This window comes from Nipponia nippon, unplaced genomic scaffold (assembly GCF_047370975.1).
Source record: "Nipponia nippon isolate SJK-2023a ecotype South Korea unplaced genomic scaffold, ASM4737097v1 scaffold_10, whole genome shotgun sequence".
Lineage (NCBI taxonomy): Eukaryota > Metazoa > Chordata > Aves > Pelecaniformes > Threskiornithidae > Nipponia > Nipponia nippon.
In genome coordinates this window covers 32,874,764-32,900,326 of record NW_028262291.1, presented here as the reverse complement: position 1 = coordinate 32,900,326, position 25,563 = coordinate 32,874,764, and the positions used below count along the sequence as shown (strand labels likewise).

The following is a 25,563-nucleotide window of genomic DNA, read 5'->3' as shown; positions in this document are numbered from 1 at the left end:
TGACACTCAGCACGTGCCTCTGCGGCGAGCGGGGCTCTGCTCCCTGGCTGGCCGGCCGCTGGCTTGAAGCTTGTGCGGGGGCCGAATACAGAGGGCACCCTCGGGGCAAGGGGGGCACCCCAGGGCCAGACAGAGAGGAGGCTTTTCATTATTAACAGTAAAGCAAATTTCCATAGCTGGTGACCAAGTTCTCCAATAATGGCTGCCAAAAGCAATCAGGCTGGATCACAACAGAGGGAGGAAAGTTATGTTATTTTAATACAAATTATTTGGTTCCCGGGGTTCTGATCAAATTAGGCAGCTACTGAATTAAAGCAATGAAATTACTGGGAAGGAGGCTGTGCTCAACTTGTTTCCAGTCCTCCTGAACCTGAAGAAGTAACAAAGGAAAACGTCCAAACCGCTCTAAGGAGTTTTCTGTGAACACCCTAAGCTGATATTTGGGGAGCTGGGGACTTCTGCCTGCCACTAGCAATTTCCTAATTAGCCCAGTATCCGATGGGCTCAGGCCATCCCCTGCACAGCACATTTGGCATCCTCCAAAAAGGAGCAGAGACTGAAGCTTGCACGGCAGATGCTGCTCCTTTGATTTGCAGCACAGCTTAGGCGTGATGAACGCTTTCGTTTTCAGCTCTGCTTGCAAACCTGTCAGACTTGAGCTCCTCTCTGCATCCTGCGTGCCCACCCTTATCTTCTGACAAATGTTTCTTTAGTGCAAATTCAACTGTAATCATATCTGGAATTGAAGGAATAAGAAAAATACAGGAGGCGTACATCACTCCGCAGTGGGATCAAGAGAGACCAGCCTAACGGGGATTTTGGGCAAGGAGGGGGGGGGCTCAGTATTAATACATGTAAAATCCTGTCACGGGAAGAGGAGATGAAGAGTGCAGAGCCCGAGCTGAGGGTGAGGAGGGAAACGGTGCTGATGCTTATCGTGCCCTGGTAGCACTGCCCTGGCGCTGGGTGCACCCCCGGGACCCCCCAGGACAGGCGGTGGAGAGCACCTGGGTGCACGCACTGAGGGGTGATGCGCAGTCTGATCCTGCACTGGAAGGGGACACCTGCGCAACCCTGCACCCTCAGCCACCCCAGGCAACAACACCCCATGCCCCAGGAGTGCCAACCCCCTGCAGAAAAGTCCTGTGCTCCCTGGTGCATCAGGACAAACCAAGCCCCAGAGCTGCCCGACAAGAGAGTCGAGTCACTGTCCCAGACCAGCCAGAGTTGCATGTTCTGCTTTGCAGCCCTGGCTGGGACATTTCCCAAAACTGCAGGGAAAAACCTGGAATATGGGAAATGCTCTTACATGTCAATCAATCACTGTCCTGTTCTTAATGCATTGCTCTTAACTAGTTCCTTCTGGACACAAGCACCATGAGTTGAGGTTGTCTACAACACAGCAAACACAAACACAAGGGGCTGACCAAAGGGGTCAAAACAGAGCCAGAGCAGGCAGAGGAAAGGAGAAAAAGCACTTACCTTGGGTGAGCAGCAGGGCTGTGGGGAGAGAAGAACACAAGAAAGACAGGGAGAGAGAAGAAAAGAGGGAAAAAGTTAATATCCAAGGGGGAAAAGCTGTTTTGCAGATGACGGCTGTCAGTGAGCAATGGACGTGGTGCAAGGCAGCGCGCGAGCTTGCCGGGGCTGCATGCCAGGCGCAGGCTGGGGAGCAGACCCCACGGCAGTGAGATGGAGAGGATGCTGGTGAGTGCTGGTGAGCACCGGGGTGCTGGCTCCCCAGAATCACACCCCCCCAGGCGAAGGCAGAGGAATGGGATGCAGGTGGGGACTAGCGAGGAGGGGAAAGGAAAAGTAAGGGGGGACGGTTATGCTTGCCATCAGGGCCTGACATGACCCAAACTGACCTGAAGGCATGGGGGGTGCCCCCACTTCAGCCGGGAGTATGTGGTTGCGGCAGGGCTTGGCGCAACCGGGGAGGCCCTGGTAAACCCATGGGTGGCTGAGAAGAGAGGGTGGCCGGGGCGATGGGCAGCTCACTGAGGAGAGCATCATCAGGGGGAGGTGGTGATAAAATGGGTGCTGGCCTCCAGTGTGAAATAGGGCAGGGAGTAACATGGCTGTGCATCATCCCCCGGGATGCCCTGGCTCACCTGAGCCTATCCTGCACCCCACAGGTACCGCTCCCAGAGGGTCAGGCTGCTGAGAGGAGCACAGGCACACATAAAGCATCACCGCTTTGAGTCCTCCTGGCTCTCTTTGCTCCCAATTGCAGGTCTGCCTGACAATGCTGCAGGGGCATGAGACGTGCAATGTCATTGCAGCAGGATGAAACTGCCTCCCGGGAAACGTGACCGCATGGTCCTGTGAGCTTTGAGGTGGGAAGAAGGGAGGAGAAGGGGGCGAAGGTCCTTGCAAGGGGTGACCTTCCCCTGACTTTCCATACAGGCACAGTCCAGCCCTCTTGCTGCCTTCAGCCGCGACCTCCTCGCCCGCCCCTGCCTTGATTTCCCCACTCCCCAGAGCTGTCACCAAGAAACATCCAGCTGGATCCCTCTTAGGTGTTACCCCTAGAAAGCCACAGCCTGCATCCAAGTTTAAAACTAACTACAGGAGAGCCCATCTAGCAAAAAATACCAAACCCTCTTTGAGAGGGGCTGAGCACCAGCTCTGTGCCTTAGCTTTGACTTCTACTCGTCCTTCAAACAGCAAACTGGTCCCCAAAGACTTGGTTGCATGCAATGACGGTATTGTAATTACTAACACTTATTATCATGCACTTTTAGTCGCAGAAGCTTAAAACTCTCTACAAAGACTGAGTCAGTATTAACAGCGCCATTTGACAGATGGTGAAGCAAGCAAAGAGAGGCTAAAGGGAACATTTTGCAAACTCAGAAGTGGGCTGGAGTCCAAAAGTGCTAATTTACCCAGGCTTGCTGGTTCAGTCCTCTAAAAAGCAGGCACTGTTATACAGAGGCACCTAATTGTATCCATGCTGGCTTGAAAGTGATTTCCTAAGCGATTCGTCAAAGGTCGCACAGCACATCAGTGGCAGAGCCAAGGAAAGTAATCCTGAGTCCTGGCTCCCAGTCACGTCTTTGCACCTTCGGGCACTGTCAGGCAGCACCCATGGGCACAGCTTTCCCAACAGCCTGTGAAGAGGCATCGGCCCAGTCGAGATCTTCATCCACCTATCCATCTCCCCGGCTGGAAATACCCTGGCCACTCGGGGAGATCTCCCTTGTCCGTGTGGGCAGGTAGAGGTGCGGTGTAAGGGGAAGGGGCAATGAAGAGGCTGCTTGCTGAGCATCCCCCGTGTTTCAGGGTCAATTCCTTTGGAGAGTCAAAAACCTTTGGGGGAACCACTCGTAAATATGTTCTGCAGCATGTACAGTGCCACAGAGCCACAAGAAGCACACAACCTTCTCTGCCCGCACAACCTCCTGTCCTCCACACAGCTCTGCCTGGAAGTCTCCAGCAGGTCTGTCACTGCTCCTTGTAGCACCAATCTTGAGCCTCCTTGTAGATCCACCCTGCTGCAGCTCCATGCTAACCTGTGGCCTCCTTACTATTCCATGGTCTTCTGTTTCTCCAGACAATGTGGGGGAATTTAATTTGCCTTTTGCAATTACAAGCATTAGTACACTGGGTCGATTCAGTGTTCAAATTTAATATAATGAAATATTACTGGGCCCCTAGCTACTGTGGTTATTAAAAAAAAAATCATTGGTTCCTCATGTTTTTTAAAACTGTTATTCTAGTGCTCTGGGATTTGAGTTTATTTTTTTCCCCATTTCCTTTTAAGCCTGCAAAAGAACTATTTTTCTCCCTTTCACTTATGATACGATACATGAATATTTGAAGAAGCCTATAAAGCTATGAATGAAACATCAAGAATACAGCATGCAGAAAGCCAAGGGATTATTTTATCTTTATATTTCTGAGTGAATGCTGTGCATGCAAGCAAGAAAATGATTTCACGGACTAAAGCTTCCTTCCTGCACATGCATCTGCTAATGTGCCCCTAGCCCTGACCTGTAATGTTTCCTGACAGTCCATCTGGGGATGCTGTACCTGTACCAGCCCCGCCGATGGCCCCCGTGCTGTTCCCATCTCGCAAGCCTCCCTCCGCTGCCCCCAGCCTGGACTGCATCCCTCCATCCCTCCCTAGGGCTCCTCTCCTCCTCCTGCACTCCTGCTCTGCACGTCACGCTCCTCATGGGGCCAAGCCAGGCCACCTCATTGCTGTTGGCATCTCAGGTAGTCTCAGAGGCTTGACATGCGTATGCTTACAGGGAGCTGCTAAAATTAGCTCCGCAGTCAAATCCAAAATAGCAGTCCCAAGTACCCCTCACCTAACCCTTGCACAGAAGGAGTGCAGACACACACCTGTGTCCGCAGACAGGGTAAGTGATGCTGACTTTCTCAGGAGACCCAAAGGCTTCAGCTCTGGATCCCAGCTCCTCCTTTACTGGGATTTCTCTGCCCTGCAGGCCTGGTTTTCACTAGGCAAAGTCAAAATTGTGTGCATGAACTCTGTTTCCCCTGTCACCCCTGAAACTGGGCAATTTAGACCCGAATTTAGCTGCTAAAAAAGCTAATTACTAATAAACGATTTCATCTGCATCTTTTCAATGTACTTTGGGGTGAAATCCTGCTGTGACGTGCATGCTCATGTGGCGAATTGGAATTCCCTCCTGCTTTAACTCTACCGAGGCCAAAGAAGGCTAAACCAAGAGGAACTGGGCTTGGGATGGGAGCAGACCAGAAATAGGGCAATCCTGTAAATTCTGTGCTAAATGTGTGTCTCTTTTTCTAAACGGTGAAATACCTTTTTCTGCTGTTTGCCTCAGAGAGAGATTAGACCACACTGCATGCTTTATTCTGGACTCATTCTTCATTAACATAAATCTTTTTAATCAATATCCCTAAAGACTCCAGGAAGCCACTGTGTAGATAAGAGGATCCTTGTTAAAGGCCTGGGATTTACAGAGTAAGCTGAAATGAAGGAGAGGAGGCTGGATTTTGAGGAGACCCTCAGTCACACAACAGGGCAGTCACAGGCAGCAAAAAGCAAGGAGAACACATTGCCTGCACCCCGTGTGCACCCAAAGGACCTCAGTGACCATGCCAACGACGGGCTCAGCTCCCCAAAGAGGTAAGGATCCCCCATCTTCCAGATGCAACTGTCCACAGGCTCTGCCTCCAGATTTGCTCACTGAGGTGAGCAAACTGTTTCCCTAATGGACTGTGAAGAGCTATAAACATGGGTTTTTTTATAGGCTAAACAAGGCAGAGATCTTGCAGTGTTAACCTGAATGCTGTTATTATTGAAGTCAAGAGCAAAGCTCTTGCAGACTCCAAGAGACTCCTCTCCATCAGGAGAATCAGCAGCGTTTACCTTAATCACAGAGTTGGAAGCAAATTATTAAACCTTCGGGGAAGGAGGTAACAGCAATCTAACATTTCTTTGCTATTCCCATCAGCAGCTGATGGAAGGAGTTTCTCAGCATCTGCCCACACTTCAGAAAACTGCAGCACATGTGCTCACGTATTGATGCAGCTTATCTTACCCAGGCATGGACCTTTGTACCAAGACACATCATTTCATCAATATTTTGATATAGATAACTTGCTGGATCAATCCAAGCTAGGAATCCTTCCTTCACAGTTTAATCCTCGCTCTGCGACTCCCAGCAACATCTTCCCTCTGGGGCACGAAGCTTTCCCGTCAGGGGTGCTGACACTTGATTAAAATGAGATGTGTTATGAGATTTGTCCACACCAGTTGACTCTGCTGGGAGGGCTGAGAGGACTTCACGCAAAATCTTCCCAAGCCAGCTCCTGCCAGCAAGCTGTTTAATAGTGCTTGCCAGCCATCTGTGCTCCCATTTCCAGTGAAGCTGTATCTTGTGGGAGATGTGCTTTCTAAAGCAAAATTTTGCACGAAGGATGTTGGTCCCTTTTACAAAGCGTAACCCTCAAGACTCAGCCTTCATGCACCAGCCCTGAGGTTGAATCTTCCACCACTGTGCCACAAGCTGAATTCTCACGAGCAGACTCCCAATTACCCTCATGAAACATAATTTTCCAAATGCTATTTTCACCACTATCTGCTATCAAGTGAACTCTTCCAAAGTAGCCTCGCTCGCCATTTGGGCTCCATCAGCACTAAGGTTAACCACAATTTAAGCAGAAGACCTACTTTATCCAAGGAAAGAAAAGCAAGTTTTTCTCCTGTAATCCAGGACTGCAGACAAAGTGTGAAAGCTGATGTGTGAAGAAAGTATTTCTCAAAAATCCTGCTGGGCTGAGAGCAGCAAAATCCTCGATCCTTACTGTGAGCTGACACGATGCCAGAGCTGCCATGAGAGCAAGAGTCAAACCAACAGACAGCATCTTGTCATAAAGGAAAAGACTCGTTTCACTGCAGGAACACTTTAAAACGGTGCTGAAAAAAGGATGGTCAGAAAGGTGGCTCAGGGTGCTGGGAGGTTTCAAAGCCCTGCAGCACTCAGTAGACAGGGATTCAGTTTACGTGACTGCACATACGGAGGAAAGGCGAGACAAGAAGGATTCAGAGATTAATTCCTTAGAAATGGAGAAGACCAAAAAATCAGGAAACCTCGGAATGTCCAGGAGGATAGAGAAAAGCAACATTTACCATCTTTGCCGAGCAAAGAATAAGAGTCTCTCTTTGATTTCTTTTTATTCGTTCACTTCGATACAACCAGCTTGCGGCAAGCGCCATCTTTGCTCGTGTTCTTTGCATCTGATATGCCACTACTGAGTCAGTATCGGTCTTCATCACAGACCGGGCTGGCAAGATACCCATCTCAGATCTATTCTCATCTCTTTGAATTATTGGAGCACATCAACAAAAAGAGCTGCTAAAGTAAAACTACTTGATGTGATTTGTTTGGATGATCAGAAAGGCTTTGAAAAACTCCAGCTGCAGAAAGCAATTGGTGAAAAAGAATAAAGAGGCTGCAAGACAAAGTTTGGTATTGTAGATGTAACTTTTATATAGGGGGTCTGTAAAGAACAGGAGGAGGTGGTCAGCTCTCCTTATGGCAAGCGTTAACAACTGGGTGCCCAAGGCTCAAAGCAGCACGGCACTGATATAATTTGGGGTTAAAAGTGAGGAGCAGCATCTGCAGAGGATGCAAAATGCATCAAAAGGCTGTTTCAGTGGCTGTTTTGCGTTGCGCAAGCCCTAAGCAACCTGAAGACAGGCATTTGCATTTGCATGACCACAGGTACCTTCCTGAGTAGAGATGTATTTTCCCCGGTAAGGCGCTTGCAGGTGCAAACAGCAAGAGCAAGAGGATGAATGTCCTGCTGAGCTCTGGCCCTCACAGGGACCCTCCTGGAGATACACAGCCTCACCCAACTGTGCAGCCCAAGACGAGGTCATTCCCCCCTACCCCACAGCTCCGGTCAGGGCAAGCAGACGTTCCCTTGACTGGTGGCAACTGCTTTGTACCGGCACATGTATGGGACAGTGCAGCCAGTAATGCAAATCAACCGTATGGTAGCGAACCCTGCTCCCGCCTGCTGTCCTCTTTCGCTGTGTGTCTATAAGAAACCGATGCCACCACAGCCAGCAGCAGTGTGGATACCCTCAGGGACAGCACAGGGGATTTTAACAGCGTGGGGCTCCAGACCAAGTTCTGCATCCAAAATAAACTATCCAAACTCTGCCCCAGGCTGGACTGAGCAGCACACATCTATTCCCCTGATCACCTGCCGTCAGCTCTGTCTGCCCTTCAGGGCACCACATTTCATCACTGATTTCATCACTGCTACCTAGCTTGTGTCCTTAAGGTGAGGTCCTGGTGTGAGTGCAGGCCCTCGGCACAAAGCTGTGATAGTGGAGGCACAACTGTGATAGACGGGCTGTCTCTGTGCAACCTGGATCGCAGATTACTTCCAAACACGACTGCCAGTCAGCTGAGGCACCCAACACTGCCCTGCTCCCAATGGGGCCAGAAAAGATGTTCTGAAGACATTACGAAGAGCCATCTGAGAACATAAAATACTCCTACAGCACCCTAGGCACTGGCTCAGTGTGACAGAGCTAAGTGGTGAGTAACAATAAAATGAGGACACACCGTCAAGAAGACCACATCTTTTGTGGTGCTGGAAACAAATGCGCGGGTAGCCAAAACCCAGAGAGACTCTTCATCAAAAGCAACCCAGCCTGACCCTCCAGGAGAGGCAGGAGCTCTGCTTTGCCCTCGCCATGTGAGTCACGTGGGGGCCCTTTCATCACCGCAACAAGACCCAGTGAAGTCCCAGCTAGGCGACTGCAGTTTGGGATTTTCCCCCCGTCTGCGGGTGCGGGACAATGGCAGCATCCAAGCAGCACTGCAGGGCCCCGTTTGCACCAAGGCGGCTGTGCTGTCCTTGCAGCCCGCGGGGCTGTATCGGTTGTGAGTGTGCTTTGCAATAAATAAACCATCCAAACGCTGCCCCTGCAACGGCGTGATGACAGCAGGAACGTGTGTGTGGGAGTCAGCGTGAGCGTCCCTTCCCGATGCTGTACGGCAGGTTGCACACCTCCCCAAGCGTGTGCGAGTCCACACGCATCCTGGGCTGCCTCCTCTCCACTGGGAGCTGCTCATGCCTGCACCCCATGACCCTGCTGGCGACAGCACCTGCTGTCTATCAGTCCCGATGCTCCGCATGGGAAAGCCTCGCGTAGCTCCTTATTCTTCATCCCAGGCATAAGGTACGCTCGTTGGAGATGCCACCGCGTGCAGCACTATAGAGCTGGGGATCTTTCCAGATGCCCTGGAATTAGTGTAGCAACTGTGCCACCTTGTGCCAGCAACGTTTACAAATGCATTTTAATCTCCCGCCTCTTAGGTTTTAAAACCACAGTGCTCTCACTCTGACTTTTCTCTGATGAGGCCAACCAGGGCTCTGCATCTCCTCCTCGGCACGGTCCTTTGCTTCCTCCAGGTAAAGAAGGTGCCTCCTTACCTGTGGCGAGGGAAGCGGCTGGCCTGCAGGCTCTGTGTTGCAGATCATTTAGTCCGGCTCTGATCTCCTCTCTGCCTGCTGCAAATCAGACAGTTCCACTGACTCCAACTGATGCTGCTGTAAATGAGACACCCACAATATGGCAAACTGGTGTCATGGTCCTAATAATAACGAGGACATTTTACAACTGGACCACCTTAAGGGCTATTTGGATTTTTTTCAAATACATGTTTTTATTCAGCCAGATGCAACGTGGCCTATACGGGAAAAAGAAATGCAGGACTTCACAAAAAACAGCCCAATCCTGACTCTGTATCCTGAAGCTCGCTGGTTTAGAAAAGGACGCAGGGCTCACAGAGAGCAGCCAACTGCGCAGAAACTTCAGTGTGATGCTCCAGGCTGCCGAGTGCGTAAGCGGGAGAGAGCCAGAGGCAGGCGATTTTCCTGCTGTACCTGCTGAGATGGAGGTGGGAGCCCTGTGGATGGGAAGGGGCAGTGATTCTAGGGCTGAAGACTTTGCTGACACAGATTCAAAGGGCTTAATCTCCTTAAACTTTCAAGAAGAAAACTGAGTGTAATACAGCTATAGTGAGCAGATACCTACACGGAAGCTATGGCACACTATATAGTTCTTTTATCTGATGGAGAAAAGTAGGAAAATAACTAGTGGCTACAAGCTGAGGCCAGACAACTTCTACTAGAAATCATACTCATATCTTTACCCTGGAGGGTAATTAATTGCTGGGAGATACCGCCATGGGATATGGCAGGTTGGTCACTGCTTCCACTCAAGGGCAGTTGGACTTTGATGAAACCTGCGGGCCTGTGCTCGACACACAGGGAAAACTAATGTCCCTCATTGCTTTCAGGCTGCAGAAGATGGTCTAACAGCATTAAACTATGAATCCTCTTCGGGTTTACATTTTACAAATCCACGGATGCTATATGACATTGTCATGCTTATGCAAGCTGTGTCTATCCCGAATGTCCTGCAGAGCCATGCACGGGAGCTCGGCCTGGCCAGAGGGCAGCCGCTGTGCTGGCCAGATAAGAGACAGGAGACGTTTCAGCAAGGGAAACCTGTCCAATGCATGGGGAACTGCCAGGTGTTCCCATCACCTGCAGCAGCACATGGGAGCAGAAATAAGCCTGTGGGCACACGTCTGTCTCTACTCCGTATCAGACACCTAGAAGGTGGATTTGAATTCCCTTTTGTAAAGTGCTTCTGTTTAAAGCTTGGCCCTCCTGGGCCACCCCAAAGCTGGTGAAGCCAATGGCAAGACTTGGTCAGTGACAAAGGGGTCAAACACATATAGGACAAGGACAAAGATACATCTAGGCAAGGCGCGACCATAAATCAGGGTTTATTCCCACTATAATCCTGCTCTGCTGGGAGATCCTGGGTCTCACTGCTGATGAAGCAGGACATCAGCAGAGCTCCACACCCTCTGCACAACAGGCTGTGATTGTTTGTGATACATCAAGGCCGTTTTCAGATGAAATACATGGAAAATCATTTTTAAAGATAAAAGCAAAATGAGAGACCTTACACCTTCCCTCTTCTCCTATGGGCTTTTCAGCACGCCTCATAGGGAGGGACCCAAGAGCACCAAGGCAATGCCGCTGGCAGGCAACAACAGAGGGAAGGACAGGGGGGTGTACGGGAGGAGCTGAAGGGGCAGCCATGCATTACGCCCTTCTCTTGCCTTTCACATTCCCCAAGGTCCTGGCAAAGGAGCAGGAGAGGGGAGAACAGCAAAGGTGTACTCAGAAAAAAAAACAGATCAAGACAAGGAAACCCCATCAAAATAATACAGCCTCCAAGGCTCAAGCATTGCACAAAAGGAGGATCAGAAGTAAGCTGGGCTCTAAAAGGCAGAGATGACACCGAAACAGGGTGAGAGCGAGAATACAGGAGGGCAGAGAATAGAAGTCGATCCATCTACAGGAGGAGGAGAAAAGGAGGGAGGGGAAGGAGGAGAAAGAGGGTTTTATCTTCCGGATTTGGGGTTTGGAAACTTGATTCTGATTTTTTTCTTTTTTCATTTTTTTCGTAAAGGATCTCACACCTGATATTCCTCGTTCCATCCATTTCGGTTCACCAAGGGCAATGAAGAAATTCTCCTGCCTTTCGTATTCCTCCTCATCTACTATCTTAACCCTTACGGTCTTCCTGTAGGGACAACAAGAGAGACAACCGTGTATAGCGGGTCGGCCAGCCAGAGGCGAGGCGGCGGCAGCAGCAGCGGCGGCAGCGCGGGCTCCTGGCACGCAGCCCCTTCCCCGGCGGGGCGGTGCGCGTCGGCCTGCCTGTTGGACACGGGGCATCCGTCGCAGCTGCTCCTTGGGGAGCGGGAGGGTGTTAGGGAGAGAGGGGGCTGGCGAGGGGGTGAGGAGGCAAGGAGAGAGGGGGTTGGACCTTGCTGATGGTTAGTGGGAGGCGACTCCTGCAGCACATTTTTTTCAGTGTCACATGGTAATGGAAAGGGTATTGGCTGCCTGGAAATCACCAGGGACAACCCTGGGGTACCCACTGCATTTTAGCTGGAAGATCAATTGCTTCTGCTACCCTCACAATTAATAACAAATCTGCAGGGACTCTGGGCTGGGATCCTGAGGAGAAGAGAGAGATGGGCACCCACAGACGCGTTCCCCAGTGGGGTGAGGTGGGTTTCTGCTGGCAGGCTGCAGCTCTATTAGCTGTGAAGGAGGCGGATATTTCTAATTTCCATTTTTAAAATGGCACATCTTATTGCTTTTTCTCCTCAATAGCGTCTGCCTCTTCCCCCTGACCTGTTCCCCGAGCGAGGATGCAGCTTTCCCTGGGAGCAGATAGCTTTGCTGGGACCTTGCAAGGGACACAATGGGACTAAAATGCCTCCGAGGCTCACATGGAAATACCCTGGGCACAGGAGTGGGGCTGGCCCCTTCTCCCTGCTGCCAGCTCGCCTGGCTCCCTCCAGCACCTCTGCAATGCACACAGCTGCTGTGAGCCCTCAGGTGAACCAAAGCGGGGCATCAGCTCCTCCCTGCCCTCATCTCCTGCTCCCAGAGCCGCTCCGCAGCAACCAGACCAGGGGCTACACAGCCTTTGCCAAGTTCTTCTCAGAAATGACAGGAGCTGCTTCTCTGCCAGGCCTCAATTCCTGTCTTTATTTAACATGGGTCTGACCAGGACACCCTGTAGGACCAGGGCCGGGTGATGATCTCCTGATATGCTGGATGTGTTTCTAGCCAGCATCTTCCCACTGATGCTACAAAATTTGCTTGGACCCTCCAGTGGGGATGGCAGAAGGTCCCTCTCAAGCTGCTGCAGAAATAGGGACAAGCAGGACCACTCTCCATCCTTCTCTCTCTGCCCCCCTCGCCACTTTGCCTCTCCCTGGCCCCAGGGTCGCTCCCCCCGTGGGTACCATGTGACACGGTGTGCGCACAGCAGTGTTTAGGGCAGAGCAGTTGGAGACAGAGAGATATCAGAGGAAGAGGAGGAGAAGAGGAGGAAGGAGACGGAAGAGAAGAGGAAAGAAGAATGTTAATGTTAGTCTGGAGGGCCAGTACTACACCTTTCTGTAAACTCATATCCACCATGCGGGGGCTCATCAGCTCAATGAAGAAATTCTTGTTTTTTTCATACTCCTCATCATCAATTACCTTGATGTGAACTGTTTTGCTGTGGATGGAAAAATAGTAAGTGTCATAAAGGGGAGAAGGGAACAGAGAAGCAACAGTGGAGGAAGGTAAAGAGTTGAATGGGGACATTAGAGAGTCAAAGTTTTCTCACTCACTGAACAAGATCAACGTGGCCCTTGAGAAAGGCTAAAGCCCCACTCCTGCAAGTGAAACTGGCCAATTTTCTGTTTAACCCAAAGGCATGATGGCAGGCCACACTGTGCAAAGTGAAGTTACACAAAAATAGCTCAGATCCCCTGGCGAACCAGCGAGGGGCTCAGGAGCCGCCAGCATGGTGGCTCACGGCTCAGCGTGTGGGCAATGAGGTCTGATGGCCAGCAGAGAAGCAGGCATCCCTCACCCTGCTACCCACCACACATACACACACACACATGTGCAAAAGCAGACGCACAAGCACACCCACCCCACAGGCACCATGCTGCTGCCTCCCTGCTGGCAACACCCGCCTGCCGGGCAGACGCCCACTGGCCGCACGGGCCGTGGGGACACCCTGCAACCTGCAGCTCCGATATAATTCACATCAGAGGGAACCCTAGGTGATGCGGGTTCATCAGCTGCCGAAGGGATGGCTTCATGAGCCTACCCTGAGAGGTGCTGGCTGCTGGAGCAACCGGGCAGCATATCCTACGTCTCTCCTAAGGCAAATGTCTTACAAGTTCTTGGAGCATTTTGTAGGAAAAGAAGAGAAGAGCTCACTGTGCCATGGTTTCTTTCACAGCAAATACATGCCTTATCCAGAGGTCACTGTCCCTCAGCTTTCGCATGCAAACAGAACAAGGGAAATCAGTTGAAGGCTCTGCCAACCCGCCTCCTCCTTCCAGGGCTGCACTGACTGTCACTGGCTGAAAATGACCCCTGTGCTCCCCTCGCTTTCCTGGTGGCTGCAAGGCTTCATGCAGTCTCGTCCCTCACTCTTGACAGAAGGGATTGGTGCTTTTATTCCGGGCTGATCTCACACCCTCTTAAATGCAACACTGCCTGCATGTACACTGATAAGCACATACAATTACATGCTCGTATAAATGCAACCACTCTCAAGGGTCATGCACTTGCCATCTTGGGGTTCCCGGACTTCCAGTTGGACCCAACTCCAAGCTGAAACTGCATTTTTTAAACAAAAAGTCAGTTCCACTTAAAAAGCATTTCTCTTACCCCAAAACAGCTGCCCCCGAGAGCCACCAGGCCAGCTGCCCCTCCTGCCGGTGAATGACCCCCTTTCCCACAGCTGTGTACCCACACAGGGCCCTGCAGCTGCGACCTCCCCTCGCTCCCTGCTCATCCTCAACATTCAGATCAGTCTCTGGTGCATTTTGTGCACAACCGGTCTTGGCTGGGGATGGAAAGGAGGAGAAAAGCAGGACTGGCAATCATAGAGTCTGGAAAAATAACCCCAAGCTTCAAATTCCTATGTGCCTCAGCTGGTAGCCCTTGGCATTAAATATACCCAGTGTCTTCGATCCCACAGCACTTCAGAGAATGAGCAATCCATCCCTGCATCCTGGGGATGCTGCTACTACCAGCAGCCCCCTGAAAATCACAATTTCACAACGGAGAATAGGAGGGTTGATTAGCTGTCATCGCTGCAGTTTGCGTTCCTGCTGATATCACTAATGACCACAAAATTATCCAGCCCTCCTCCAATTTGACTCTCAAGTCATAACTGTTCCCGCACTCTGACGATGGAAACCCATTCCCTGTGCTGGCTCTTGATTTTGGCTTGGTCCCAAACCCCCTCTTTCAAATGATGACTTACAGGATAGGGGGAAGAGTTTAGACAACCTCTGCTCTATGAGGAATATGCAAGAAAAATCACCTCTAATTCTTCTTTCTAAGATAAATCAGCTTTATTTTTGCCAGTGCTTGTTCTACCCATATCCCGTGCTAATGCCAGCGAACCTCCTTTCCCTTCTCTAGACCCTTTCAATCTCTGCTAATCCAGCCTGAAGGATGGAGGATTTTAAATGATATGTCTCTGGTGTAAATGTTGGTGCTCAGCTAAGGCTTCATCACAATGATTTTGCTGCATTTTCTTTGGGGAGCTTGACTGAATTTGGCTTTTGAACCAGATGTTGTCTGGGTCCCTGGTACTTTGCAAAGCTTCTCCAATTTGCTGAGTTAAACTTACAGCTGATTCATAGCTCTGATCTTTTCCTTGCTCATATACTACAAAACAGAAGGTGGGATTTTCAAAAGCAGCCACTGCTTCCAGAATGCAGGTTGCTTTTTAAAATCCTATTCATAATTACCATTGCTCATGGTTTTTCCATTCTAGAAGCTCCAAATCACTCAGTATTGCCTGTCTGCAAAAATTTGGAAAAAACCCCACAGACCTTGTTTCCTGGGGGCCAGCTTAGGTATCGCGACAAAGCTATTCTAAGGCTTTATGCAACGAATATTATGCATGCACACCATTTCAGTTTGCTTTCATACAGCAACTTTCTTTTCCTTTCTTTCTTTCTTTTTTTTTTTTTTATGAGGTGGCTATCCTGTCTCCGTGAGTGGTGTGTGCGCACACCAGAGCGGAGGAGAAACGCTTATTCAATGAGGACGCATGCTCGGTAGATGATCTCCCCGGTCATGTGCTGTGTGTATGGAAAGCCTGATTTCACGCGAGTCCCTCATCTGTGCGATGAATACTCAGAGCTGTGGACTCAAGGAATAATGACTCACTGGGTGCACATTTTGTTAAGTATAGAGAGCTCTATATGTCCTACTAAGTAGTCCCACAGCAGCGAGATTTCCTTAGTCTTTTTTTAATGTTTAAAAAAAAAAAAAAAATTCAAGAAAGAAGAAAAAAACGTGGTGGGGATCCATAGGGAGGATGCACAGTAAAATGCTGGCTTTGCAAAGCAAGTCCCCTTGGGACAGGAATCGGAGCAAGCAAACCCTCTGGACTCCTAGACCAGCTCAGCTCTGCTGCAAACTGGACCGTTACCACACACTCAAGCCTCAAGTGGCTTTTCAAAAAAGGGTGTCTGAATTTGATGACCAATCCAGCAAATTCCTGGTTTCCTCCTTCGCTATGAGCTATAGGGAGAAAAGGACCTTTTACCTGGCTCTGAAACAACAGGTGAGGGGCAGAACTTCCAGAAACCAAAGCTGCAGGTGCCCTGCACGGACACAGGCTCAACCTTGCACCCCTCGCCCAACCTGACTGAATCCCAAAAGAGGAGGAGGTGCTTGACCTCCCCAGCTTTGCTGAGAGGTGGCGAGTGCTCAGCAGGTCCACCACACCATGAAGGCTTTGGGGACCCAGGGCAGGAGCCCAGAGCTGTGTGGTGTGGGGACTCTGGCACCACCTGTGGTCGGGTGCCATGGGATGGAGGGCGCCAGCCAAACCACAGCCGCTGCCCGCTCTTGCTTCAGAGCCAGAGCGTTACATGACCTCCCCGTGCAAAGAGAAAAGGAGCACGGCAAAAGTTTGCAGGGACCGTGCAGTGACACCGGGAGGTGGGTGAGGGCTCACAGACCCAGTGCCGGATAACGGGGAGCAGTTAACCTTTTGCTGGGATTTTGCAGCAGAGGGAAGAGCAGCATCGCCGCTCCTGGGTCGCTCTGCAGCCTGCAAGGATGGGGGCGCGGGGCTGGGCTTGCTCCCTTGCGGGGAAGTGCCCTTCTCTCAGCTGGCTGGCTGCTCCAGTGAAGGTCACTGCGGAAAGGCCAGCGCTGATGGAGGGCGGTTGTGGTGGCCTGTCAGGCCACCCCTCCCAGCCCGCCACGGCTGGTGGGGGCTGCCCTTTCCCGGGCTCTGCAGCTTGCCTAGCCACTGTGAGCATCTCGCTCCTCTCCAGGGCTATGAAAGCAACCGTAACTACAGCTGCGGCCTGAGCTGTCGTAAATCATCTGGAGGCCAAAACACAGATTGCTCCCGCACAGTCTCATCTCTCACCTGCAGCCACACTGAGAGCTACCTCCTCGGAAGGCACGGAAAGCAGAGGAGATGGATGGGGAGAAGGGCTGGAGCGTAACACTGCCCCGGGAAGACATCACGTTAATGCGAGAGATGTGACAGGAGGACACCAAGAGGCAGAGAGCACGAGGGAGCAGGAGGCTCAGGAACATTTTGCTGCGAGAACATCCTGACAGCTTCTTGAAATTAATGGAGGCAGAGGCGGGCACAAGAGGGGCGGGCAGCGCAGCAGCCCTGACGGGAATGCTCACTGCCATGGGAAGCAAGGGATCTGAAGCCCACCTTGCTCAGCCGAGCAGCTCTCATTCCCCAGCCTCTGGTTGCTCTGCATGGGGAAGCTTTTCCCTTTCTCTCTGACAGCTTCCTCATGGCCAAGACATACCTCAGCCAGCTCGACAGCAGAGAACAACAGAGGTCACCCAAAAGCCTCTCCTGGCAATCAACTGCCTCCATTAAACGCCACTGGGAGCTGCAAGGAGCCACTCTGCAAACCCCAAAGCCCCACGGCCAGCACCAAGCCACGGCATAGTACAATTTCAACCCCTGCATGAGCACATTGGTGGGAAGAGCTCTTTAATTCAGGCCTTGATGGTGTTTTCAGCAGACTAAGTGATGCTTTCGGTTTGGTCTGTGACACAGCAGGGCAAGCTGAGAGCCAGTGTTCCTGCGGACCACCTGGCCATACAGAAGTCAGGATAGCTGCTCGCTCTCTCCTTTTTCTCTGGGGTCATTGCAAGCTGCCACCAACAGCCCTCAGATGATGGTGGTCTGAGCTCTCCTTTCAACATGCACTTAGAAACAATCACTGGTTTTAAAAGTTAGGGATGGGAAAGCTCCTCTGGGGAGCAACATTAAGTATGAGATTTCCCTGAGTAAGCAACAGAAGATGAAATGAATAGACATGGATCTTCTCCTAAAGGACTTTGTGCACATGATGTTGCTAAATTCCCTGTCTAGGAAGTACAGAGGATAATCTATAAAATCATTTTATTTGACAACACGTCCGCTTCCAACACATAAGGCAACAACTGGATGGTTATTTGATTAATGTGCTAGAAAATACTGAGTATCTCTCTGTGTGGAGACTCTCATTTGCAGGAATTATTGCTGAGGAGGTTAAGAGGATGTGTCTGCATGACTTTGGAATGTGAAATAAGGCTCAGCTCTAAAAACAGCGTAAGTCAGGACATGTCACATAGTGTATACCATTGAAACAGGCAGGGCTGTGCAAGGGCAGGGTTTACAGTCCCCAGTGGGATGCTGTTAGGCTGGATGGAAAGTAGCCAGGACAGCAAGGTAAACATCCCTGGGACAGTGAGAAGTACCAGGTCTTTAGTAACTCATTAATGTGAATCATTAGGGCATACACCTTGGGTCAAGCCACAGCGTCCTTGACACATCTTGATGTACCCAGATCCTCATCTGATTTGCTGTGGGTGCACGTCCCTGCAACATGAATTTCAAAGCACATGGTACGAGTCTGATTCTTCCCCAGAGCTCTGCACTGGGCTGGGATTTCAACATGAGACTACAAATAGGACCGATTTGCTCTGCCAGAAGATCTCGTTGAGAAGTCCTACTGCAGAAATGATGACTAGGTAAGATGTCAACATTTGAGGCAAAACAGAGGGGATTAAATAAGGCTATGCACAGTGGCGAGCTGTCTTTGCCCGGCTCACTGGGAGGCGGATATTTAACAGAGCAACATGACAGTGCTCTGGGTGTGAAGAAGGTGAAGAAGCCAGCAAAAGAAGCTCTGATATGATGCACGTGGTCACATGGAGTTGCACATGAAGTAATCCAGGGTGGGACAAGCTGAGCCATTTTGAAGGAAAGGATGAGGCTGTTGCATAGCGCAGACAAAGACGGGAGATGTTTGAGGAGGAGAATCATGAGATCCCAAAGCTCACTAAAAGATTCACTAAACTCACCAAGGAGATGATGAATGATCTTAATTTCAACAGGACATCATGGTAATTTAGGAACCTATCCAGAGTATGACCAAGACAGACAGGTTGCACACTGGGCTTAAGCTCATGCTCATGAAAAAAGATTTTTGGCTCCCACGGGGCTTACGGAGGGAGGAACAGGTTTTGAAGCATCCAGCTGCAGCCACTGGTGATGGCCACAGGTTCTTCCAGCAGCCAGGTCAGAATTGAAGGTGCCTCTAAGGTCAGAGCAGCTGTTGGTAACAATTACCTAAGCAGATGTCAACAGGATAGACGAGCTGTCAGGATAGAGTTTCAAGCAGATCACTGATGTGCAAGCTGCTGATGTATGAGTTACAGAAGAACTGGTGCTAGTACAGGAGCTGGAGACAAGCCGTTGCAGGCCAATTTCCAGGAACTGTCTGTGTCATTCATGAGGACCTTGGAAGAGAAGCTGTGCAAGAGCCATCCCACTCTGTGCAGCAAGCACATGGGGAACAGCCCAGACCACCTCACTTCCAGACCAGTTGGCTGTAAAGTGTCATAGATAGAAGCACCCCCAGAAATGGGATTTTTTCTCTTTTGTCTTCAAGTTGGCCTATGGGATAACCAGATGATAACTAGTTATCATCTTATCATTAAAATAGCGTTCTCTGCAGTGCTAATCACTGTGTAATATTCTACACATAGAATACTTATGTATTTCTCCAGGCAAGCCTGAAGCCATCCAAGCAAGTCACTTGATACTTCTGTGCTTCAGTTTATATATCCATGCAGTGGCTGTGATCTTTTTTTCTCACAGGGATTTGATAGCGGACACTCCCTACTTGCTTTGAACTCCTAATGTGGAAGATGTTACAGTGACACAGCCATAAGAAGGGAAGAGAGCAGAGAGAGATTGAAGTGGTGATGGAAGCACCACTTATTCACATAAGTATCAACTTATTCTGCATCACCTGATTTGGTTCTCGTTTGAAGGGAACTGTGCATTTCTCTAGGGCACCTCCTCTTCCTTGCTAAAGTTCCTTTACACCACTAGGAAACCAAAAGACCACAGAAAACAGGGCTGGAAGCAACTGCTAGCACTCAGCTATCACGCTGTCTCTGGGCAGGGCCAGTCCCACCAAGCCGCTCCTGGCAGGCAGGTGGGTGCCCAACTGGTTTTTGAAAGCTTCATGGTAAAGATCGTTTCTTTCCCCATATTTCAACTCTTTACCTCTAGAAAATCCTTTGTAATGTCCACCCAGACTGACAACTTGCTTGGCAGGAGAGGAGAAAGAAGCCTTTGGCACTGGCTCCCAGCACACGTAGCAAGGAGGGCTCCCTATGCCCCTGCTGTCCCTCCCCACACAGGCGAGGGCTCCAGGCGACCTAGAGTTCTTCTGCATGCCCCTACCCCTGCCACACGTGCAGCACACGGGGCACTCCCCTCCATTCCTGCAAGGGCCAGGGCCAGAAACACCCATCTCTGCTACAGCAGGTCACAGGGAGGGGGGAAAAGGCCCACTGAGGAAGACACTGTGCAAGAAGTGGCTGTACCCTGAGGCAGAGACCAGGACCCCAGTCCGAAATCCTGCATGCCCCTCCATGCCCATCTCCCCGGGACTGCGTGGGACTCTGCTCGGGATCGCCGGGAGCTCAGGGGCTCTCCCGGGCTGGCTGCTGGTGGTGCAGTTTGGTCACGTCGCACCAGGTCTTCATGAGGGATAAAGGAGGAGATATTGACACAGAAAGACAATTTCCCTTTGTGTATTCCCCATGTAATCTTGGCTAATTAGTAAATTGGCTCATGTTTCAATTAGAACTATTGAAAATGCTTTAGTAGCTGACACATGATAATTAAAGGGACATAGCCAAGACTAAAGCCATACTTTTTAAAGTCTTTACTTGTATCAGAAAACTTCAAAGTGTTACTAGTAAAAGAGGTATAGGGATAGCTGGTAAAAAAATAAATAATAATAATAAAAAAATTTGCCTAACTGTTATCCTTCCTTCATCCTGGATGGCAAAACTAGAGGGGTCACTTTGTGCTTGTGGTCAGCTTCACTTTTCAATTTCCAGCCCTCACTTCCCACTGCCACACAACCCTGCACAGAGACATGAAATGCTGTCAGCTTCACATGACAGCATTTCACACCTACTTTGTACCAGCGCAAACAACTGTACCAGCAATGAGAAATCAGAGCTGCTAAGTTGCAGGCAGGTGAGCCCATTAAGCACTGTCATGCCTTGCAAAAACATCCTTAAGTACGTGGTATGTTATTCAGGGCAAATCAAGAGATGTGGCATATCCACGTGTCAGCCACGGGAAGCAGCACCGGAGCTAGTAAACGGCAAATGTCTCCCACTCAACTTGGAAGCCCTGAAGAGCTGGAAAAGGCACGGTAGGGAAGCACAAAAAAAATGCACGGGGAGTTTCCTTAATGCAGTCAGCCCTGCCAGACAAGCTGGTTTCCAAAGCATTCTGTATTTCACATTGTTCAAACATGATAAAATGCTCTAATACAGAGAGTTCTTCAAGGAAAGATGCCACAATTTGGTTTTAAGAATTCCTGCAAAGAGGGGAAAAACACAGTTTGTTAAACCCCCTTTCTCTCAGCTGAGTCCATGCTGCTGATCAGCTGAGTTGAGATATTTAAGTTGCATTGTACAAGCACAACAGCCCAGCTCCACAGGTTTTTTTCTTTATTCAGTTTAATAAAGCTTTTTTTTTTTTTTTTCTATTAAACATTTTCAGGTTCAGCTACAATCTTTAAGTTCCTCTTACAAAAAAGAAATCTAGGCTGATCTGTGCATCACCTTGCAGACTGTTAGCTCCGAGTACTGGAGCTGTGTGTACAGATACAAGTGGGCCCTTGCCTTGCCTGCTGCAGGTCAGCTTTTTCTTGCTGGCCCTACGAGACTTGATGCTTCAGGGCCAGGGGAGAGCAGTCAAAGTCTCAACAGCCTGTGGAGCTATTTGTTGAGGTCTGTACAATAAGCACTTGTCTTGTACAAGTAGTAATTCAACTTGGCAGCCCATGAAACCAGACAGTTCTGGTGGGTATCAAGCCTGGTGTAGGTGCAGTGCCAGGGCCCTGGGCATAGATGTTTCTCTCCTCCCTATCTTGGGCAGGTTCCCAGGGAAACAGCTTCACTGAGAAGATGCTGTGCCCTTCTTCTCTCAGAAAGGAATTTTAAAAGGAGCAAAACCTCAGCCACAACCTCACTGTGGCCACAGAGTAAAAAATTTAGGAAAAAGTAGAGGGTGAAGAAAGAAGGAAGGAAGACAATTCATTTCTTACTAAAGGTCTTTGAATTTTCCTGCTTCCAGCTTAGCCTAACAGACCGCCACAAAAACCTATGATATCAAAACCCATCATGGATGTTGATAGCCAAACGAAGTACTGAATGCTTTTGTTTGCTCTAGAGAATGGCTCCAAAACTTGACAGGGTGCAGGAGTGGGAGTGCCCGGGACAGGAGGGGGTAGGCTGAACTACCTCAAAGCCCCTTGAGATGTCCTGAGCAAACACGAAACTGGCATTCAGCTGGAAGTGACCCCCGTCCCACCACAGTGCTCCCGAATCCCACCTGCAAGACATTCTTCACTGGCTGGTATTAGCAGCCCAGTGCTTCAAGCCCACGCCCCTGGTTTTAGACTTTTTGCTGAAGGCATGGAGATTTGGAAGCTATATTTAGATGTCTCCTCTATTCTCCAGCAACAAGGTTGCCATGGAGATGCTGGCACGGACGAGAAGGTGGGGACAGAGGGGGAGAGGAAGTTGAGGAATGAGAAGTGCCAGATTCAAAACAACCCTCACCAGCCCAGGAAGGCTTTAAATTCCCCATAGGGCAAAGCTTGCTGAGGGTTGTTAGCTGAAATGAGCCCCCGGCACTGCCCGATGGCGTGGCCCTGCCATGCATCGCTCAGTACTTTGTCACAGCAGGTTTGAAGAGACTCAAGCGGCTGGCCTTTGGGCACTGCTCTTTTGGGAGAACATGCCACCATCGACCTGAGCTCGCTGGCCTGGGGCATGCGCTGAGCACAAATCCCTGCCTGAGCTCATCACTCCTGTGAGTGCAGTAACCACCTGCACCCTCAGGTCATCTACCCCTGGACATCCTAAGGACAACCACCCATGTCCTTCTCTCTGGGCACAGCTCTGGAGGGCTGTGTGCCACCCGCTGCTGGCTGTAGCTCAGTTGAGCTATACACAACTTCTTCGATCTCTCTTCAAAATTCAGCTCTCTGAACTCCCAATGGATTTGCAAATCTTCTGATGTGGGGTGCCCAAAACAAAACCTGCACTGCCACGTTGCATCCCAGCAGAGACACACTAGCCGCTGCTGCCTGAGTGCCAAAAGCAGCCCTCTGGGAGCTCCGCTCCAGTCCTACTGCTGCCGTGCTGCTTGACAAACTCATATTGACTCTGTACTCAACCGGCTCCTGGCATAGTTGGGGTGGGTTTGGCTCAGACAGAGAACTAGAGCTGGTGACAGAGCTGGCCAAGGCTCCCTAGCAGGGTGGGCAGCGATGCGCTGGCACACTGGGGACGAGCCACCCAGCACAGGAGGGGAAGCTGATGGCCATGGAGACCTCAGCTTGCTGACCCTACTGCCACGGGAACCAGGGTGTGATGGGAGTAAAGGTGGCCACTGCCAGCAGTGATTAGAGACCCTCAGTCTCCCCCATGACACATCTGCATCCCCTAGGCTGGCAGCAGCCACAGGCACAGCCCAGATGTGCAGCTGCCTGCAGAGATTCGCACCTACTGCCCACAAGACTGCTTTTTCCAGCACAGACAAGGTAGGTGGAGACCAAGGGCTCCTCTTAATGTGGCTGTTCCCAAGATGCATTGTCCTACACTTAACGCACTTGCAATGAAATTTGGCTTTCCAAGAAAGGTCAGAATAGCCTCCCCACTTCCCAGCATGGGAGCTGGCATATCTCAACCCCCCCACGCCTGCCTAGACCTCCTTCCTGGCTCTTGCATGTGACAGCATCCCCAGATGTTGTGCTCAAAGCGCATCAAAAATGGTGGGGAGCGAAGCAAACTTTCCCATCGCAAACCTCTCCGGGCATCAGCCTCATGAGTCCCTCTTTCCTCTCCCTCGCCCTGCTCTTCCCACACACACACGCAGACGGTGCTTTCAGCTCAGCAGGGCTGTGTTCAGCCCAGCCATTGGAGCTGCGCTACATTCAACGGAGCAGCAAGGCAGCAATCTGTAGGAAATTAATGAGCTGCAAACAACGGTGTGCAGCTGCCAGCCTGAAATGAGCCTGCTCTGCATGCTGCAGATACAATTATTATATAGGAACAAAAGAAGCAGGAGCTGGGGTGCTTTGGCCCTGGTCACAGCCTTCTTGTGACCAAGATAAGGGACAGCACACCGAATTGCCACAGCAACATCAAAGTTGCATATCCAACCATTTACACAGAGCCAAGATACTGCATCTTTATCCAAGATCCTGTGCATTTGACTGGGCTGTTTTCTTCCCTTCTGTAGCACTGAAAATAGGGTAGAGGATACTCAGTTACACCATTTCATTTCAGTCTTTGCGGCTGTTTTAATTCTATTTCTTACGGAATAAAAACACACTGGGAAAACCAAACAGGGCCATTCGTTAGCTTCCAGGAGCTAATGCCTTGGGAGGAGCTGCAGGTTCCTGGGAGCAGGCCAGCCCTGCTGGGCTTGTACTTCCAGAATCCAGAGCTTTGGACCATAAAAAAGCCACCTCCTTATTCATAAACTGAACAAAAATCATGCCATCAGCCAGCTTTGCAGCGAAGAAGAGTGCTTCAGAAGGGTTAAATCTAGGAGCAGGGCAACCTTCAAGCCTCGCTTAATTCTGCCAGTGACCCAGCTTCAACTCCCAAAGAGCCGGGCTGCCAGACGCCCTCCTGCCTCCCCACAGCCGGTCCCCTCGCAGGACAGCCTGGCTCAGCCAGAGACGGGAACAAGTGCTGCGTGCTGGCATGACCACATCAAACAGACCAAACAGACCACAGCCTGTGCAGCCCTCACCCGTCCAAGCGGGTCTCCTTTAATCAGCATAGTCCTCTATCATCTTACTGCTATAATTTCCACCCTAACACTTAGCCCCATCTCAGCCTTCACATGTGGATCCAGCTTTGTGGGAAGTGCTTTTGGCAAACCCTTCTAACCAATCCACATCAGAGACAGCTTGAACTCCTCCTGGGGTCCCTGGCTGACAGACAGGAGTCTCCTCCTGCCCTCTCTACCTCGAGGCAAGAGTTAGCGCCAAGGCCCTTCACCCATCCTAAAAGCTTGCCCTACCGTCATCCCAACATGTTCCTCAACTCGTTACCCTTCTTGCTGTCTAAGCCCTCCTATTACAACTCCTTCAACACCTCATACCTTAATAAATGATGCTCTGTCTTCTCCCTTCCAAGTTTTGATAGCACCACTGAACATCTGTTTGACTTGACCTGTCCTGGCAAAGCCCAGCCACGCTCCCGATGCACTTTGGCCTATATCCTATCAAACTCCCACTGAATGTTGGGTTTGCAGGCTGGTCTCACACACTTCTCTCCATCTGGTTAGAACCGTAACCTGATAAAAAAATAGCCATTCTTCCAGCCCTGGTCTTCCACCCAGCTTGGTGGCGGATGCAGCACCCTTCACCTCAGCATCAGTAAACATGTCCTCAGGGGTTTAGTAACATGACACAACTGCTCTGAAGGCTAAAACCTCATGCAGACCTCTACAATAAATCCCTTGTTGTTTCAGAGGAGGGGCTGTTGTTTAATGAGCTCCCCCTTTGCCCTCCTAGCCCTCTCACCTTAAAAATATAACTCCCTGACTCCATCAGGAGTCTTTCCCATTATGGGACCTAGAAGACTTTTTAGGACTTGAAATCCCATGATAAAGAGTTTCTGAAGAAAAAGGAGAAGGTACGCTTGATTTTTTTCGAGCTGATTTTGATTTTTTCTGAAAGGAGGTCCCATCCCGGCTCTCTGCCCAGCCAGAACATAAATGGGTTGCAACACCATCGGTGCCTGAGCATCGCTCCCTCCCACTCCAGCCTCCGCTTTCTTCCAGCTCGCTTCACATGTGCCCTGCAGTGAGTGTCAGCGCTCTTA

The 25,563-nt window shown here is 50.4% G+C and overlaps 1 protein-coding gene across 8 annotated transcripts in view; it reads right to left on the bottom strand.

Annotated features, from left to right (window-relative positions):
• Positions 1 to 25,563, bottom strand: part of SLC8A3 (solute carrier family 8 member A3) — a 118,341-nt gene that overhangs the window by 14,116 nt on the left and 78,662 nt on the right. For 3 of the 8 annotated variants that reach the window (XM_087746797.1, XM_087746798.1, XM_087746799.1), the window contains exon 3: positions 11,019 to 11,122. In XM_087746797.1, the coding sequence (XP_087602923.1) occupies positions 11,019 to 11,122 (104 nt within the window). Of the gene's footprint in view, positions 1 to 1,482; positions 1,501 to 11,018; positions 11,123 to 12,512; positions 12,620 to 25,563 lie in introns of all 8 variants that reach the window. The other 5 variants (XM_087746800.1, XM_087746802.1, XM_087746801.1 and 2 more) reach the window with 3 other exon arrangements.